Raw genomic sequence first — 20,118 nt, forward strand, 5'->3', positions numbered from 1 at the left:
GCACTCTATCAGTAGAGGCAACCTCTGGTTACATCCCCATAGTGCCAACCTACTTGATCAGCACGTTGGTGCCGAGGTACCATGAGAAATCCCAGTTAAACTCAGCCCAGAGAAACACCTGTGTATCCCAGCAGAGCATCTCAGCAGCCCCACTGAGCAGCTCTGACACCCGGCTGGCTCGATTGCTCTGGGCAGCAGAGCCCTGAAGGTGCACATAAACCCACAGGTCCCAGGGAGCTCAGCTCCTCGGCACCGCTGCAACATCAACATTTAAACAATGAAACCTCAGGGTCAGCATTTCGCACCGCAGCAGCAGTACAACACACCTCCAGAATGGGTTACTTCACCTAGAAATATTTCACTGCATTTACTTCACTGCCACCACAGACTTACAGAACAAAGAATTTCAAAATTAGAAGTTAATGCAAATATTTGGCTTTTGGCTTGAGAATTCTAGTAGCATTGTAGGCTACTATATATTAGCACAAATTTAAAGAGATTAGTGACCAGTTTTGACCAAATTTTTCAGGAGTATTTAAATCTATTTAAGCACATACATGTAAATTATTTCTAAAATAAACAAGGAATATCAGAAGCTGAATATCAAGTTTTTTTGATAATCCAGACTCTGTACTGAGATACCCAAGAGCAGATTTCTCAAAGAAAATAAGAGCCCTTCATGTATAAAGGCAGAAGAGAAAAGTAAGCAAAAAACATTTTGTTTCAACCCATTTGTCATAGCAGACACATGGGAAAGCTTTTTGACATCATTACCAGACCATTTAGTCAGAATGGGTCAATGACATTACCTAAATACTTAAAATCAAAACCTGGTGGTTGTGAAAAGGTTTTTTCTCCAAGTCATTCTACAGATGAAAAATTATCATTGGCAAGTTTCCCCAATGAAGTCCTTACCAACTCCAACACTATTTTCACATAATATGTTGAAGACCCTTCCACAATCAGATTCACTTTATTATTTTAGTTTCCTGTTACTCAATGTCTCCTCCATTTGTGTTGCCACCACTAAAACACTTTTACTACTTGAAAAAATATTCATCACTCCCCTTGGTTATGCCTTCCTGTACCTGCAGTTATCTCCACTCCCACTGCACAAAGCACAGATAATTAGTTTAATTAATCTTCATGACTGTTTCTAAAATTTAGTAGCTTTTCTTCCTGTTCCCCAAACTAGTTTGAAATTGATGTCTGAGAGATCGAACATCTGCTTAGCATGTTGTAAATGTTGTCCTGAATTAAAAACTTGAAAGTATTTCATGTATATATAGAAAAATATTATTCTGAAATGTAAGCTACAGATTATTACCAGGATTTCAATGGACTCTCCATTCACACAGGTTCATGAAATGTGCAGACAAAGAGCATATGCAGTTTGTAAGTAAAAGTAGTTGACAATAGAGGTTTTCTGCTAATTTAAGGGTCTTTTATATATATCTAAATATATATTTTTTTAATATGCATACACATATACGTAAAGTGCACTGCTGCAAACAAGTCAAAGAAAGATTCAACTGAAGAAAATTTTCTTTTAATGGAAAAACCTTGAAGAGAATCCTTGGATATTTCAATTAAGTTTCTATCTAAAAAGCAGAGAAGAAAGATGGAAGAAGAAACCTGGAAACTAGAATATAGGGAGGATTTTCTAGGATCTATGAGGGGTTTTTTTGGTTGCAGTGTAAGCTCTCTTGGGCTGTGGAATGATCTCTGCCAAGAAAAAACATCCTTAGAGAGAGAAAAGAATACAGAGCATAAGTGCTATGACTGAAAAAACCCTTCTGGTATTATCATAAGCCATATTTCTTTAGCTGAAGATGTCAACACACCTTTGTAACACCTCATGATGTATCTAGCCTGCCAATCTAATTTGCTACTGCTTCTCTTTTCTAATGCTGCCAAGGGAAAAAAAAATCAACTGATTGCAATTGCTTTTTTAAAAAATAAATATTATACACATCACAGTTCAGGTGTTAAAAACCAAATTGAATGAAATAACTGATTATCTGTGCTGCAGTGGTACAGGTAAAGAGCACAGAGGGCCTAAGCAACTGCAACATTTTCAGAATGATTTAAATAAAATCTGGGTTTTATACTGAGAAACCTTTAGAAGGAAAATACATTTTTCACAGTAGGTAAGAGATTCCAGAAACATAAGTACTACCTTGAGTAATTATTGTTAATTAACTAGCAATGAGGCACTATTTCCAAATGTGACATTTAAAGCACATAATGTGATTGTGAATATTCACAAAGATAATTAAGTTCATCTGCTTCAAGTCCTTGATTTCAGCACATCTGAAAACACCTCTTAAACTATCATTAGACCTGTAATCAAGTATTTTGTTGCTCAGGAAAATTGCATACCTTTGCTTACCTGCTAATATTGGAATATGTATTCAAATGCCAGTACATGGCTTTTGATAAGGAACTCTCCTTCAAGCAAACACTGAAGAGAAAAAAAACACTAATTCTGATTGTTTTCTCAGATGGGACCATTAAAATTTAATCCTCACACCATCAGATGGAAACAAAACCAAAACTGAGTTTCCCTAAGTGAACTCAAGATCACAAGACTGATGTAAGCCATACTTGACTGAAAATCTTCATCATCAAGTCAAAGGTACCCCCAACGCACATACTGAGGATACTACCCATGTTAGGTTGCATCCATTTCTCTACAAAAAGAAAAATGCAACCTAATTCAGGTATTAAATACAATGTATAAAGTAAAAATGTGAAAATCAGAAAATGCACTGACTTCGTTCTCTTGGAAAAAGAAGTTTTAACCATTGCTCTTCAGAAGCAGAAGGAGTCTTTGATCATCAACTCTGATCTTGGTCTTGATCAAGACCTTCTTGGAGAAATGAACTCTGAAAATAGAAAAAAAAATGACCCCAAGAACAGAATGTCAGAAGAGTCATGATTTGGTGTTTTGTCCTTTGTTCTTTTAAGAGTAAAGACAGCTTCTTTCCACTAGAAAAGAGATTAATGAATAATGTGCTCCAAGATGGAGAAGAAACATTTAGACAGCCTTTTAAAGTACAAAAGGTTAAATTTACTCTATCGCTCTCCAATTATTTGACATAGAGGATTTTTAATCAGTCAAAACAACAGTGTGAATTATTATGTATTCTAAAGATGTCCTACTGGTCTGTATCTCTCAGCCCAGTTTGAATAGCAGCTTTATTGTATGCCAGAAAACTCTTTCTTGATTAAACCTTTATCAAGGATTATGTTTGAAGAGAAAAATAAGGCAAAATCTTTCTAAAAAAAGAAAAATGAAATGTTTTTAAGGTGCATAATGCCAAGAAACTCCTGACCTTGCTAAAAGCCAGTTCCTGCTGCTGCCTGGCTGCATTTAGTGTAGATTTACTGTTCTACTTTAAAGCCCATTGCAAGCACAGGCAATGCCAACTGCCAGGAGAACAGAGGGGATGAGACCCCACAGGTCCTTAAGCCCAGCCAGCGCCCTGCTCATACCAGCAGCCAGCTGGACTTCACTCAGGGGGGTGTCATCCTCCAGGAAAGTGTTGGTCCATTCTCAGTGAAAGGAGAACACCTGACCCCAAACACAGCATACATCTCATACAACCAATTCCAGATTTGCAAAGAACCTCCTCAAGAGATCTACATGTTACCCACCTTCTCCAAGATCTGTTTCCTTAAACCATAAATAGACTGAGAAAACAAGAAGAAAAAAAATTTTCTACAGTCTCTGCAGATGAACAACAGTGAGAATTACAAACATGTTGCTGCACTCCTACTAAGCACATGACTTCAGATAAAAGTGATCTTCAACCTAACTAAACAATAAAATCATAATTGTAGTTCTCTTCCAAGTGCTCAAAGCATGTTTCAGAGAAAATCAACCTACTCAGGATTATCCAAAAGAAGAAATACAGGAGAAGAGTAAAACTTACTATAGCTCTTCCTTTCCCTTATTCTGTGCAAGAACACCAGAATGCTCTTGAAACACTTTCTTACAGTCATTTCAGTAGCAACCTTTGGCAAGTTTCATGAAGAATTATTCTGTTCCCGTATAAAGTGGTCAGCAAAATAAAATAGGTGAGAGGTTAAACTACACTAAATACTGCTACACCAACCTTACTATCACCAAGCACAACAGGTTAGTCCTAAGGCAAGGCAGGTTGCCAAACTGACATTAATTGAAGGCCAAGTGAACATCCTCAAAGCTACTGGACATTTTCAATCCCCCAGAGCAGTGGTTGCTGCTTTTTATAAAAAAACAACCAAGGAATAGAAGGAATAAGTAAAAAGCAAAACTACGCCATTACTATTTTTCCTGTTATATTTCTAAGTATGATAAAATAATGTCTTCAGACATTTTAGAGGAATAAATATGTATGTTTCTGATGCCCATCACTGAATTTACAGCAAATTAAGAGGAAAGCAACAGCTTAAAACATGTTTTTCAATTGAATTCATCTGCTCTACAGAGCTAGCATGATGGTATTAGACCATATGCACCATAACACATAGATTATTGTATGCTGTTTTCTCAAACCATTCTAAAGTCCAAATTAAGTATCCTCTGAATTATCGCAGAGAATTGTATCAAAGAAGCCTAGAAATTAGGTAGCACAAATGAAAAATCATAAATTCTCAGCCAAAACATCAAATAGTTGAGCAAAGTCAGACCAAACAGCAAGATTCATACTAACAGAGACTTTGTTTGAAATTTTAGTCATCTGTATCAATCAACCTTTTGTAGCTAATTCCCACTATTTACAAGAGAGATGAGCTTACCAAATGCTGAGTAACACAGCAAGCTGACAAGGAAAGAATAAAGAGAGAAAACAGGAAAATTGAAAGAGAACCACTATTTTTTACTCTGAAGACAGGCAATCTTTACATTATACACAATGCTCACAAAAACCCAATTTGTATATAAGTGTATACATGCAGATATTTAAAATCACCAGTTAGCAAGGACTCTATCCTTCTCAAGAGCAAAGTGTTTCTGCCATGCCATCAATTGTCATCTTTTAACATAGTGTGCTGTTTATTGTGCAGAAAGATTCTGGGACAACTACGTCTGAAGCTAATCACAAGTTTTCCATAAATCATTGACTCCAAGGAATATGCTCATATAGATCACATTCTCAGCCAGCTAAAAAGTTATGAGAGTGACTACAAAATAGCTACAAAATAGCAACTGTACATTCATGCTGGGCAGACAGTGCAAGAGAGTAACTTCCCACACACACCAAAACAAAGTGAAGAATTCCCATCTAGTTTGCAGTTAACCTTTAAGTGTTTTGTGACTAATCACTGCACTATGGCTAACCCTGTGCATGTTCCTCAAATGGCAAGTTCCTGGAAAACGCAGAAGTGAAAAGAACTTACAATATACTTATAAATCAGCTAGTGATTCAAGCTATCGTTTGTTCTAAAATATGAAAAATCTGAATTATTTTACCATAAGACAAAGCTAAGTATAGTGAATATACTTAAATCACCACCCCTGCTGTACACTACACATCCACAGGAAGGTGCCTCAGATACATTTTCTATTTCACACACAGCAGTGGGTGTGTTTGGGATGACATGGTTCAAGCAGAGCAGTTTGACGCACACATCCAAGTAATTCAAGAGAAACATATATTTAATGACAGGTAGCTATTAAGAACTACTTTTAAACCACTAAATTCCCCACTGCTGCCCCTATGTGGGAGAAGAGCATGGAATGTAGCAGCTTCTCATCACCTTCAGAATGCAGTGCAGTGTGTGTAGTAGTATGTTAAGAATAACACGTGTGCTCACAACACCTAAAAGCACAAACCCACTAGTGGTCACTAGCAGACAGTACTTGTGCCCAGAAAACACTTCAGCAATCAAGATCTTACCAGCAGGCAAAGGAGAACTTCAAATGTATTGCAGCTCTCCAGGAGATAATTAGCTAAATTACTATAGCCATTTATTAAATAATCTGGTTTCCCATTCATCTCTATGAATCATATTCATTAGCATCAATCACTTCTTGAAGTCACAAACATTTATGCTCTATTAAAAGCAGGGATTCCTCATAAGTGCTAGACACCTCAATTTCAGACTTACAGCACTTTGGAGGGAAATTGCCTTAAATATCCTCAGTTCCTACAGGTAAGGAAGGACTGGCTACTTTCACAAGCATATCCCACAGACACTTGCATCTCACAGATTCGGAGCATCCACTATTGGTGTAAGAAGCACTGTTCTACTCACAGCACAAGTCTTAGCAACTGCACTCCCAGCTTCTGAAACACTGTGTGTCTACTCCTGCTGGCCTGTGATTTATTTCTGAAAACAAGAGAAAGAAAACCACCACAGACAAACTCCTTTTAGTTTAATGGACTTTTTTCTTAAGCTTCAGTTAAACAGTAGCTACTAAAATTCAAATCATAGCTGTTTGTACTGTACCTCCTAAAATTCAAATCATAGCTGTTTGTACTGCACCTCAATACTATCATACTTTTTTAATATAAAACTGCCAATCAGCTAAGGCTACTCATGTGCTTTACAGCTTTATATTGATCTATGTACATATATAAAATCAGATACCAGCAGACACCATCTTCTTCACACAGTCAATAAAACAAAGTACAAATAAAACAAACAAAAAGGAGCAATTAAACCTGTCTCATTCTTGCACATCATCCACAGGGAGCACCTGGCACAGCAGGGACAACAGCCATGGACAAGTCCTGGTGACCCAACCATCAGATGAGTGGTGGCTGTTCATCAGCACAACAGAGCTGGGCACTGCCAGCTGTGCACCCACTGACAGGGTGTTTGTGCAATGGCACAGAGTAACCCATCACTGCAGCAGGCCTAAAAATTAAAATAGTGGTAGAGAGTTGTACTTAGGGACTAATTTCTATTTGGAAGAAATTACCTAATCCAAATTTACAGGCAAATTCTGTCCATCCCCAATGTTAACCAGATGATTTTCTTATTTTAAGAAGTAGTTTTTGTAGTCTTACTGCCCACCCTGATTTGGAGTAATATCTGAGAGTCAGTACACAGTTAGTGATTTAGAATGGCTATCTGAAAACCTGAGCTATAATGAATCTTGCATTTATCAGTCAGCCTGGGCTAGTTTCATGTTCTTTACAACTTCATTTTTTCAACTAAAAAATAAACCATTTGTTATTCCCAAGGCTATTGAGAATGTAAATAATTGGGGAGAGGAAAAAAAAAAAAAACCACAAAGAAAAACAAAGAGAAAAACCAAAAAAAATCAAAATATTAAAGATCCTCTTCTCTGTAAAATATAGATGCAATCCTAATTCCATTGATGTCAGTGACATAACCCAGTATTAAACATGAAAACTAGTCATTTAATTATGAAAATAAACTATTAATTATGTCAAGCAGCTACATGTTTTGCTAGCAATGAGGACATCTTAACTAGCATCATTTCAGTACCAGCAAGCAAAGTAAGACTGAACTACCTAATTAATTTTAATTTCTTCTGCATTGTTAACATAGTGCTGGCTTTAACATGTTTATATGACTATGTCAGCCCTAACCACCTGCAGCCAACTCCCATCCTTTCCACAGAAAACCAGCTGTGTCCCTCCCTTAGTAGATCAAAATACAAAATTCCATGCACCAGTCACAATGCTCAGAATGAGAAAAATTCTTTTAAAGAGTAAATTATAATTTGGAAAAAGGCAAGGAGACCAGAGAAAAGAATGGATTCCTAGTTCTGACTTCAGGAAGCAAGAGAGAAAATCAGAAAATGAAAAGAGAACCACTATTTTTCACTCTGAAGACAGGCAACCAAGGTATCACACAGCTGGCACAGGCACAACACATAAGCACATTAAGTTTTCACAATCATGCCCACTGTTCTTAATCCATCAACCAACAGAAACATCTGAGAAAGTCAGAAGTTTTTATAACATTTTCAGGTATGTCCTAGAAGAAAAACAGCAGTTTTATTAAAAAGAATATAAAATAAAGCCTCCACAAGCACAGTGAAGGTACAGACCAGCCTTAACAATCTAACCAGCCTGTCACCCAGCACACAGGAGCTGGAAGACACACCCAACACAATTCCACACCAGCCACAAAATGCTTTTTCTTTGAAGAGAGACAATTACTGCAATGAAACATGATATGTATGATAAAGGACTGTAAGTCATTAATTCCATAGTAACGAAGCAAGTCCTTTGATGAACAAGGGGTTTTCTAATGTTTCTTTCTCCTGTAACATAAAGGGAATTTATAACTAACAGTTGTTTTTATAGAACAAATATATAGCAAAGGCATCAATTAAATTCTTTCTATGAGGCTTCATCCAAAGATCAAGAGTTAGCAATCCTTGTTCCATTCACTGGTATTATGACCTTAAAGATGCAGTATATGACACATGCTAAAAATAAAATCTGCTTTAAAAAAAGCAAGGACATGAACATAGTGAAAAGAATAGAAACTTCAGGAAAACTCTTTCTAGCCCAGATGCCAGATAAATCCTACACAAGTAATCTCTCTATAGAACCTGAAAAAGTAGAGCAAAATTTCTCAAAAAGTTGTTTCCTTGACAACATTGACAAACCAAGAAGGATAAGGAATCAAAGTCATAAGATGCCTTGTGGCTTTGTTAGCAGATTTTTTTAAATATATAGCAGTATGCAAGATGCAGCTATAAAGCCAGATTTCTAGAAAAGAAGCAAAGTTAGATTGGTTTATTTATATTTTCAAACAGCAAAAATATTCAGAATTTCATAACTATTACCAAAAAAATTATACTCCCATAACGTATTACAGTCACTTAAGAACTTAAAACTACTCTAGCTCATTTTTTTCCCAAGTACCAAAATCTTCGCTTTTTCACCAGCTATCTTACTGACACACCCAGAATGGGAACAACACCATCATACACCTGTCCCATCTCAGCTGCCATTCTGCCATGAGCCTGCCCAGCAGCTGCCCACACAGTGCTGGTGTAACTGGAGAGCTCAGCTCAGCACATCCCCAGCTCCGCTGCATTAGAGGCACTGCCCCTCTGACCTGCCCTGCCCTGACTCTGCCCTGGCAGGAGCACAAGGTTGCTTTCTCCTCTGCTGCTTCAGAGACACAGGAAACAACTGGAAGAGCTCCCAGCAGAAAGGAAGTGCAGAGCTCACCCATTCAGGACAGATGGGTTGCTAAGAAAGTCAGATAAACACTTTAATTTCCTCATACTTCTGCAAATAATGATACAAGTAACCAAAACTCTTTCTAGGTAACATGAGATAACAGAATCCTTTCTTCCACATCACTGTCAAGGATATTTAGAAGTAGAAGTCAGTCTCTCTAATTTTGGATTTCCACAGAAAAAAGGTTTGTGAAATAATACTGTCACAACAACAGTGTTATCCTGTGCACCTCACCTGTGGCCACTTTGCACCTGTTGATCAGTGTCAACCAAATTTCACAGAAGGCCTCAGTGTTTTTCCCTCAAGGTTTAATCATGCTAAGCAGCTGAATAAAAGACACTGCAGAAGCTCCAGAGAAAGAAATTGAAGAGGATTTGTAGTCAGACTCAAAATACAGGCAGGCTTCAGTAACTTCCCTGCTCTTGGAAGAACTTCTATTTTAAAATTTTTTCTTTAAATAATTCCCAATTTATTTTGCAGGGGCAAGGGGGAACACAGGTGTACTAGCTACACTGTGAAATATCCATCCCACTCTTCTCCCCCACAGCCACATCCTCTCACACAGCCATAAAGCAGTCAAAAAATGTTCCCAAGAGCACTGGGGGTATCACTCCTGCATTCTTTAAGGAAATCCTAAGACAGGAGTAATTTCCAAGTGGAAAAAAACTCACGACATGACAAAGCTAAAAACCTCACCCAGAAGCTGAGAGGTTCACTGCATTTTTGCCCTCCCCCTTTTCCTCAAATGTCAGTCTTCATACAAGTGTTAAGATAAATTTTAATCCAAAGCAGTACTGAATTTAGTTCCTGATAGCGCAGAAGGAAAGAAACAATGGCTTATCAAACCCTACAGAGATGAGGATGGTGCTATTTATACTCAAAGAAATATACTCCTCTGAAAAAAATCCTTTGAGGCCTAAGAGTGTGTCAAACACTCAGAACATAATAAAAACTATACAAGTCATCTCCAGCTGTGGATTCTGAAAAAGTGAACAAAGGCATTACAAGGATTTCTGTTTCCTTGACAACTGCATCACTGGAAACAAGGAAATAATTAAAAAAATATATCTCTCTAACAGCAATCTCTAAACATTATCAAGGTACTAAAATATGAAATGTGAAACTGTTACCCATACAAACCTTTGGGATGAAGAGACCAAAATTCACCACTTTCATGAACTATTCTTTGATGATACATATCACCAGCTTTTGCTGAACAATTGTGAGAGCTATCTATTACATCCTGACCTGGATTATCATCTACCCATGGCACAGCCATAAGCTTTCACTGATGGTCAAGTACATTCCTTTCTGCATGATGTTCCTTTTCTTACAAAAATAAGCATTATGGAGGGTACTACTCATTGCAATGTATGAAATAATTTTGTTAGAAGATGATCAAGGTATACAAAAAAGGCTGGTATTACCATGCATGTGCCTGTCACATATGCCGTCTTAATAATCAGCAATCTTAGCCACTGGAAAAAACATGCATAGTTCTAATCACAGAAGAGAAGAAGGCCAGAACCTTCAATAAAGAGAACTTTGCTTCAGTATTTCTGCTAATATTTAGCAGCCTCTTCAACAAGAAAACAATGGGTTTTCCCACATCTAGATAAGCAGCACACAACATCTAGAATACTAGCATTTCTTTGTCACTTCCAAGATAATGGGGAGAACTACTCGCTATTTTTAATATGCAGTATTAAAAATGTATCAGCAGAGATCTCCAAAACATTTCAAATAAAGAACATACGTATCAAAGAGGATGACTTCCCCATTTGTCACCTACAGTTAAAGGAATATTGCCACAATTAGATTTTAAAAATCAATCTAAGAGTTGCCCTACTTGAGGTACTAGCAGCATGGTAGCTAATTCTGCTTAGTGAACAGTCTGAGTCCAGCCTAGCTGTGACAGGGCTACAGCCATCTGACAGCCATGCCTGAGTGTACAGGAAATATGCTGGCAGCTTAAATTTATTCCTTAATAAACAGACATGCCTGTGACAGAACAACAAGAAACACTACCTATTCCAAGTGAATTGTGTACAGAATGGTTGAAAGCAAAAATATTAGATTTTGTTACTCTGAGACAGGGTAATGGCCAATATCTAGGAAATTTGTGCTGTTACTATCTGTGCCACACACAGTTTATGGATTGAGGCTATCATCTTCTATCGTTCAGTCCAATACAATAGGATTAAGAAGAACAAAATTCCTGGAATATACTACTGTGCTATTTTTCTCCTAACAGACACAAAATCACAAAATAAGAAAATAATTTGAAAGTATAATTGAAAATCGTATTTCTTGTGGCACTTGAAACACTCCAGGAACCAAAATCCATACATTAAATTTAATGAGTATGAGTAACGTACCACTCTAAATCCAACGATCACAAAAGAGTCTGAGAAGACCAGAGAAGTATCTGGAAAAAATCTCTTGAGATAGCAAGTTACAAAGATTAACTACCTAGGAGCTCAGGAATCCCAACTTGAAAATAAGCACAGACCAGAAGAGGACTTAAAGGCACCACAAACCTTTGACTTGTTCTTCTTTACTCATCCACTTAGACACTGACCCCCAGTCTGAAACAGCATTGTTGTTCTGTTCTTAATCATGGGAAGTCAGCAATGCCCCTGTTCAAGAGGCTTATATTATTAAACTCATTTTAAGAACTTTTACTTTACTTGTATCAATAGAGCTGTGACTAAATGACAATTCAACTAGGGCAGTGGGGAACAAAATATATAAGAAAAACTTGCAACAATGTAGAGAACGCAAAGTGCTATTAATATATATTTTGCATACTCAAGAATTGCAGCACTTTGTTTCCTTGATCTTGTTTAACAATGGAGAGTGAAAGTGCTGAAAATTAAAAAATCATAACACCTGCTGTGATGTTCTAAATAAAATATGAGAAACACAAAATTAACAGCTAGCAGATGATTATATAAAGATGTTACCTTGAGTTAATTTTAAGGTAAACTAGGAAATACAGAATAAATGCACAGGATGCTGAAGTTATGAAACATTGTTAAAAAGCTAAGTCCAGCACCAGTAACCAGTGAAAATGTTAACATCTGTGTGGCTCTGTGTAACGACAAGATCTTCTGAATAAAAGACACTGACAATGTGAATGCAGCATTGTGGTTTCTGCAGCTGATAAAGACACAACTTTTTAATGTTCTCTGCTACCAAAGACAAAAAGTTTTATTCAGTGGCAACCTGTGATTCTGGATTCAGTATTGGGGTTCTAAACCAGAAATACCTAAAAAAAGGTCTGATGTTCAGAAAGCATTGAATACCCACACTATGAGAACCAGGCACCTTTAACAGCAGTGATAACTCTCAAAATCTATTAAAAAAAAAAAAAAGAGTAGATGAGATATTAAAATCATGAACACTATTTTGGTGTTTAAGTAGGAAAAGCCAAAAATGACAGTAGATGCCTAAAATTCATTTACAGCAGCTATTTGAACAGAAGGTAGAGAAGGGTTACTCAAAGAAAACAAATTTAATCCCTTCAGACAACAATGTTTCACAGCCCTTAAAATACATACCTAAGCCAAAAACATAAACCACTCACAATAGTGTTACAGTGTAACTGTGAAGAGAAGCACTGCCATAGTAAGAGCTCCCTATTCCCTACACATTTAAAATTTAGCATTAAAGATTCTTCTATTAATGCTCCAGATTTGAAGAACCATGGATAATTTGCAATACCTATCACTATCACTTCCCAGATGGGGTTCTATCTTATTTTCAGGTCTCTCCGAAAACTCAGGGGTTTTCTTATACATTTAGCAACACATGCATAAACTTGTAACTTGGGTCTTTCAACACAAAACATAGAGGCAACGTCTTTGAGTCCTCATTCAAAGACAGTTTAGTTCCCATCCGTTTCTAACACGCTGTGGTGCCCCATCTGCTGGCACGAGTGTTACTCTAAAGAATTCTGCCCCTGAGCTGAAAACTGATACTTTTTCCAACTTCACCACTTGATAACTGTTCGAGGTGTTTTAAGTGCAGCAATACAAAAGAAATCAGATAAATACTTCTAAAGAAAAACATAAAATGCTCTAACACAGTTCATTCATTCCCAACTATGCAAGTTATTTTTACGAGATGCTTCCGATGATCTTCCAGCTCTATTATTCCAGCTCTGAAGGTTATTCTTCAGTCAACAGAAACTGAAAACAACAACTCATTTATTGTAAATACTTTAGCATGACTTACACTGATTCATAAAGGTGTTAAAGTGCACTTTTCAACCCAAGAGAACATAAATGGAAGACTGTTCTTTTCTCCTGATCTAAACAGGATACATATGCATACTTAAAAAGTAAAAAAAAAACCATAATCAGTTCCATATACACATTTCAGACATACATCTGTGTGACATGAATGACTTTGCCATCATAATTTACACAGAAATAAAAAAAATTATAATCACTAAGGTAAGTAGAGCAAGTGTTTCCTCCTTTTCCATGCCAAGTTAAAAAAAAAATAAAATCCTATCCCACAGAGGAAAATTCTTAGTTTGTGATGAAAGAGGAAGTTATTAAGAGGAAATTATAAGAACAGATAAAATATACAAAAGTGCCTAAACACTACACAAATTGAGTACAACTATAAAGCTCTGGTTCAAGCACCACTTAAGCTACCACAGTCATCTCAACTTTGAACACTCCGTTCTGAGAAATCCCCACTAATACTGAACTCTTCAAAATACAAATGTCTTAATGCATAGGCTGGGTGTAAGGACTGAATCCAAGACATTCACTCTTACAAATAGTCACACTTATTCCTGTGACTAAATGAAAGTACAGAGTTTCAAGGGTCTAAATTGAGTCTTCTCTCTGATCATACAGAGGCTTTAGGCTTTTAACTGTGCTTTGAGTTTTACCCAAATCAGATGTCAAAAGTAAATCATCCCAACATCCTGAATATCTGCATATTCCTATTAGAGGGAAAGAGGACACACATCCACTGCCTGGATTTTAATGAGCAATTCCAAGCAGGTGTTTTTGGAGGAAAACAAAAATATACAATCTGTGTGAAGTTAAAAGGACGAGGAAAAAGAATAGCTGACCTGCATTTTCAATCAGCTGTTTTATGCCTATACAGAAAAATTGACAACTTCAGGCAACAGCGGAGAGCCAAAATCAACTCCCAGAAGGCAAAGCAGCGCTGCCACAGTCACCGGGGATTTATGTGCTCGTGATCCCAGCAAGGGAGGGAATCTGGGAGCCAACCACCCAGTGAATCCTCGGTGTCGCCGCGCCCTCTGCTGCCCGGGACAGCCGGCGTGCAAGGGAGCGACAGCGACGCGGTTCCCCGAGAAACAACAGCGAGGAGCAGCCCGGGCTGGCTGCGTCCCCGCCAGCTGCCCTCCGGAACACAACGTGTGGCTTCACACACCTCCTAAGAGCTACGTTATTCCTTCATTAATTTTTTAGACCTGCATGCTCTGAAGTGTTGCCAACGCTAGTATACTTCATTTATATTGAATTTTCTAGGTTTGGGGCACCTAAAATAGTCAGATTTCTTCAAAAAACGGCTTCGCTGTTAATGACTGCTTCCAAGCAGGCATGGTCACACTGATCCAGAAAAAGAATTTTTCTTTAGGTTCAGAAGACAAATCAGACTGGCCATTATTTCAACTTTTTAATAATTTTATATTGCAGTAACAACTTAGATTTTAGATTTTTATACCAAATTCAACACATCCATAACTTCACTTGTCAGTACAAATGAGGCTCTGGAACAGTAAACAAACCTTAAGCAGATGATGTGACAATTTATGACAAAAGGTCACATTCATACATCCAGGGGTCAGTATTGTACAATCTAAATTTACATTGCTGCTTAACAAAAAAATCCATTGGCACTTTTTGCATCTCTTAGCCTTTTCCTTCTAAGTCTGTTCTTCAAGAAAAAGCCAAGATATAACAAATATACTAAAGATAGCTTGCAAGGAGAAACAAAGGTACTTTCTTCCTATATTCAATGTTTAAGAAAAAGAGGTTTTAAAATGAAAGAAGATGGAGGAACCATGTTGGTATGCTGATACAAGGGATGTTCTTCTTAAGATTTACTAAAGTCCTAAATTTTAGAAGCAGGAAAATAATTGTGCCTGTCATGGTAAATACATGTTAGATGCAACAAAGCATATATTCTGCCAGAATCAGGACACTTTCTGTGCACTCTTACCAAAGCTATGCTGCTGTGCAAGGCCACTTCAGAAGACTAATATTTGAACCCAGAGGCACAATCAGCCCTATATCAGGGAAAGCATGTACATAAATTACTTTTATTATCCATTTTAAAAACAAAAGCCTATTGGACTGACTCAATTACCAAAGAACTGAAGACAAATTCATTAAAGCTAGGAGGAAAACTCACTCTGAGTATTGAGCAATTAACTCTTGAAACAACTTAAAGTGGGAAGATCCCTTAGATCATGACAAGACAGTTCTGAGATGCAAAATCCATCTGACCTGATCAACCTCCTCCAGCAGATGTCACACAGGCCTGTCAGAATAATTAGAAATATTATTCCAGTGTTGGCAGTTAGTTGCTTTATGACTGATGGCAGAATCCATGTGCATACCCTAGTGCTCATGGCCATTGTGATAAAAGACTGATAGAGATAATGAGAAATGACCTAGCATAAATCTAACTTCTTAAGTTCTAAAACACTGACATGACTAAAATTAAAAAAAAAAAAATTTTCTTTTAAAAAACCACAAAAAAACCACCAAAAAAATCCACAAAAAAATTTTAAAACCCACAAAAAAGCCCACCAAATTCCAAGCTAATGGAACTGACTGTGGGTATAGTGAAGGATTAGGCTGCAAGTTTATAATAATCTTATAAACCATCTCCTCAAATTCTGAGTATGTTGGAATTGTTAAATACACACAAGAAGGATGTTATTTCCAGAAGAGCATTGTTTAATACAACATGATGATTGAGCCACAAAGCATCTTGCTTTACATTACCTTGACTGTTTTGTCCATGGAAGCTGAGAGCAGCATGTGACTTTGTTCTCGTACAGGACACCACTGGATTTCATTAACAGGGCCACCATGTTTAGACATGTAAAATATTAAGCTTTTGGGAACTTCAGTTACTTTATATTTAGATCCCAAATATGGCTTAATTAATTCAGAGATCTTTCTTAAAGCCTGCTCTCCTGATCCACTTAACTTAACATCACAATCTGAGCTACCTCTCTGGTCAGATTCTTCTTTTTCAGGCTTACTGGAATTTTCTTGACGCAGTCGTTTAGGGATATATGGTCTAATTCCTGTTAGGGTAGCAGTGCTGTCTTTATGTGTTCTCTTCTGGGAAATACCATTTCCAGAACTTGTTGAAGAGCTTGAAGCCTGTTGATAGTTTTTGTAAGCCACAGATCCTGCAGCATGGCCAGAGTAAACCCTCTGACAACAGGGAGGTGCCAAGTCAGTGCTGCTGTTGGGTGCATGATGCCCGGGGGGGTCTTCACAAACCGCGCTCCTGCCACACCTGCCAGTGCTCCCAGCAGGGTGCACTTCGTGTGTAGATTTTGTACTGCCAGGTGCAAAGTGCTGAACACAACTCACAGAAGATCTCAGCTGGTTTGTTTGTCTGCCAGAAGCATCAGGGGCTTCAGTCTTTTCAGTTTCTGTCTCGGAGTCTGAGTCTTCATAAGCAACCAAACTCATTATGGCTAGACACAGCAGACTCCAGAGATCTCAGTGCTGCAGTACTCCAAAATTATGATCTAAAACAAAGAATTGATCATTCAGAGCACAATTAATTACAGAAACTACAATCTGAGTAACTTAGGGATATAAACATGCCTTTCTTAAAAAAAAATCAAAACTCTTAATTTGTTTAGAAATGGAATTTATTCCTCTATTATAACACACTGTACATTCTATTAAGCAACACGATTTGCCTCCAAGCCCTTTGCATACATTTTTAATGCATTGCAGAGGTGTATTTGCATACCACAAAACAATGACAAGGAGGATGAAAAGGAAAACAGCCTTACAATACAAATACAGCAAATTACTTTGCCTTACTTCCAGCAGTACATCCACACACATACAGAGAGAAGAAATCAATTAATTAACTATGTAGTGGTTTTGTATGTACATTTATAATACAAATACTACAACTCTTTTGGAGTCAGTCTAACAATATCTATTTCTTAACACTACAGATGACTTGAAAAAAGTGTATAGAGGTTCAACTGGCAGTTAAAGTGTAAACACATTTTTGACCCTTTCAGCAGCCTTGCAGTATGAGGAAACTTTCCAACTATATCCACAGAGCATGTTCCACATATGGAACATGTGTTTTACAGATCAGACATGCCAGAAGCTACACTGAATTCACTACTTGCATTTACTTACAGAAAAATGAGAGCATAGATGATTCAACTGTAAAATTTTTTCAATGTGTCTAGAAGAAAGAAATCTCCTATCATGACAGCACATGTAATATGTGGAGTAATTCTACATAGTAATTTATATTGAATAAATATTCACAGTAATCCCACCAAGATTTTTCCAACAATTTGTATGGAGTATGTGTAGTTAACTACATTCAAACAACTGATGTGTCTGCAAAGTAATATTTCAACTTCTGCTGTTCATAGGCAAGAAGTACTGGTATGATTGCTTAAATGTGACATTTTACTACTGCTTTGTTTCCTTGCCAAGGTGTTAGCACTCATTACACTGAAGAGATTTAGCCCACAACACTTTCAGACAGGCTGCTGAAATTCTTGGTTCAGGTCAGCAAAAAACTGTCCTCAAAATCATCTTGATGACAACAGGGACACATGAAGTTCATCAGTTATCTCCATAAGCATTTGCAGAATTGACAGCACAAACGTAGGCCCTACAAATACTTCTGCAGGAGTAGGACTCTGGAACTTGCAAAGATTATTCATTCAACTTCAGAATTAGATCTATTTGAATTAAAACTGTGTTTCACATAAGCTACAGAAGTGTTACATGACTGTAGATTCTGTTATCAAATTTCTAAGCACAGTCCAGAAGACATGCACTTATTAAGACACACACATTCATCATCACAGATCCTTCCCAAGTGATCAAGACATTTAACTGGAACAAGGTGACCAACATTTCAGCACATAAAAGCAACAAGATCTCCCTCTAGAGGACATTTTGTCATTATCTGAAGTTTAAGACAGCTGTAAATGACAGCAAAGAACAGCAAGGAAAAAGTCTTTTTTCAATAATACAGCTTCATTTATTACAACAATATTTCATTTAAACAATGTCAAGGAAAGAAAAAGTAGTGTTTAATGAAAACTTAACTAACAAATCAATTCAAAAACAGTAAATTGCAGTTCCTAGCAGTACATTGAAACATCAAACAAATGGGAGCATTGAAGGGCTTCACTTCAGTAATTGTATCAAGTGGTTGCTGTTTCTATTGCGGTGCTAAACACATTTCCCAGCCAAATGCATCCTGTCCAAAGAATAAATATAGTAAGAAGCTGGCCTCTGGCTAAAAGCTATAAACTAAGATACACAAGTGTTTTGGGTTAGACTAACAAAGTTACTTTGGTTTGTTTTAACACAAAAAAAAAAAACCCAAGCTGAGATTCAGCAGTGCTAGACAGTACCCTGCAAACACAAGGTTAAAAATGTTTCCCAGGAGATACTGGAAAGAAACTGTCCCATTAGATTTGGTCAGCATAAACCCATCCCACCATTAACCTCTATTTTTGTAACAACAAAACACCTTTCTCATCTAAACACTTCCCATCAACTTTATTTTTTTTTTTTGAACGAACACCTCCCAGAGCCAGTGGGGAACCACAATGTACTTGACTGGAACCATCCTGTAACGAGAGTTTATTAATGATGTGATGTGCAATGTACTGAGCTAAAGGAAAAGTGTGCAGCACTTTGGTTTTCCTCGGCTTCCAGAGGGCTGATTTACCTGCAGGCAGTGACGAGCGCTCAGCCTGAGGGGCGCAGCGCCCGCGGACGCAGAGCTGGGACACGGCAGAGCCCCGCAGGGCGCTGGGATGGGACGGGAGGCACGGCCCCCCTCACTCCTAACGCCCCACAGCCCGAGGGGGAAAGAACAGGATACTGGAGAGGCCACAGAGATGGTGAGGGGTCTGCGGCACCCCTCTTACGAGAGACCGCGTGTAGCCCGGAGAGCAGAGGGGATCGCATCGATTCGTACAAACGTCTCAGAAGCGGGCGCCCAGAGGATGGTGCCAGGCTCTTTTCCGCGGGGCCCAGGACGAGGAACAACGGCCATAAACTAAAGCACAAGAAGTTCCACCCCGACGCGAGGAATCGCTTCTTTTCACGGAGGGTGCCGGAGCACCGGGACATCCAGCACCCGCCGCGTGCCTCACTGTGTAACCCGCCCTCAGTGACCCTGCCCGGGCACACACATCCCGAGCCTGGATAACCTCCAGAGTGCTCTCCCAGCCCTAACGCGAACTCCCGGCCCTCTCCAGCGCCCCGAGCAGCCCCAGCCGAGCAAGCGGCTCCCGGGAGCGCCCGGCAACCGAGCCCGGCTCCTCCGCTCTCCCGCAGAGCCTTGCCTCTCCCCAGAGCCCCAGGCCACCCGTGCTGCCGGGACAACGTGCCGCGGCCCCGTTCCGGTCCCGATTCCCGGTCCCGGTTCCTATTCCCATTCCCATTCCCGCTCCCGTTCCCGTTCCCGTTCCCGTTCCCATGCCCGCGGTACCTGCGCTCCCGGAGCGCGCCCGGAACTCACCTGCCGCCCGCCGCGCCTCTTCCAAACACGCGCCGGCCGAAAACAAGGCACCCCGCTCAAACAGTTCCGCGTGTCGTAGCCGCCGCGCTGGGGCCGCGTGTCGGGAAGGGCAGGGTCAGACCGCGGCTCCTTGAGGGGCAGAAGCTCCTCTTCCGCCGCTGCGAGCGGAATGGAGCGCGCTCCC

At 38.7% G+C, this 20,118-nt stretch overlaps 1 protein-coding gene across 3 annotated transcripts in view; it reads right to left on the reverse strand.

Moving 5' to 3' along the window:
- WDR25 (WD repeat domain 25) overlaps window positions 1-20,074 on the reverse strand; it is a 58,933-nt gene extending 38,859 nt beyond the window's left edge. For 2 of the 3 annotated variants that reach the window (XM_064423364.1, XM_064423367.1), the window contains exons 1-2: window positions 19,905-19,943; window positions 16,172-16,935 (exon numbers count right to left, since the gene is read on the reverse strand). In XM_064423364.1, coding sequence (XP_064279434.1) covers window positions 16,172-16,876 — 705 coding nt within the window. In that variant the 5' untranslated portion in view covers window positions 16,877-16,935; window positions 19,905-19,943. Of the gene's footprint in view, window positions 1-16,171; window positions 16,936-19,904 lie in introns of all 3 variants that reach the window. The other variant, XM_064423366.1, reaches the window with a different exon arrangement.
- Window positions 20,075-20,118: the final 44 nt, after the last annotated feature.

The sequence above is a fragment of the Passer domesticus genome, chromosome 6, assembly GCF_036417665.1.
Source record: "Passer domesticus isolate bPasDom1 chromosome 6, bPasDom1.hap1, whole genome shotgun sequence".
Taxonomy (NCBI): domain Eukaryota; kingdom Metazoa; phylum Chordata; class Aves; order Passeriformes; family Passeridae; genus Passer; species Passer domesticus.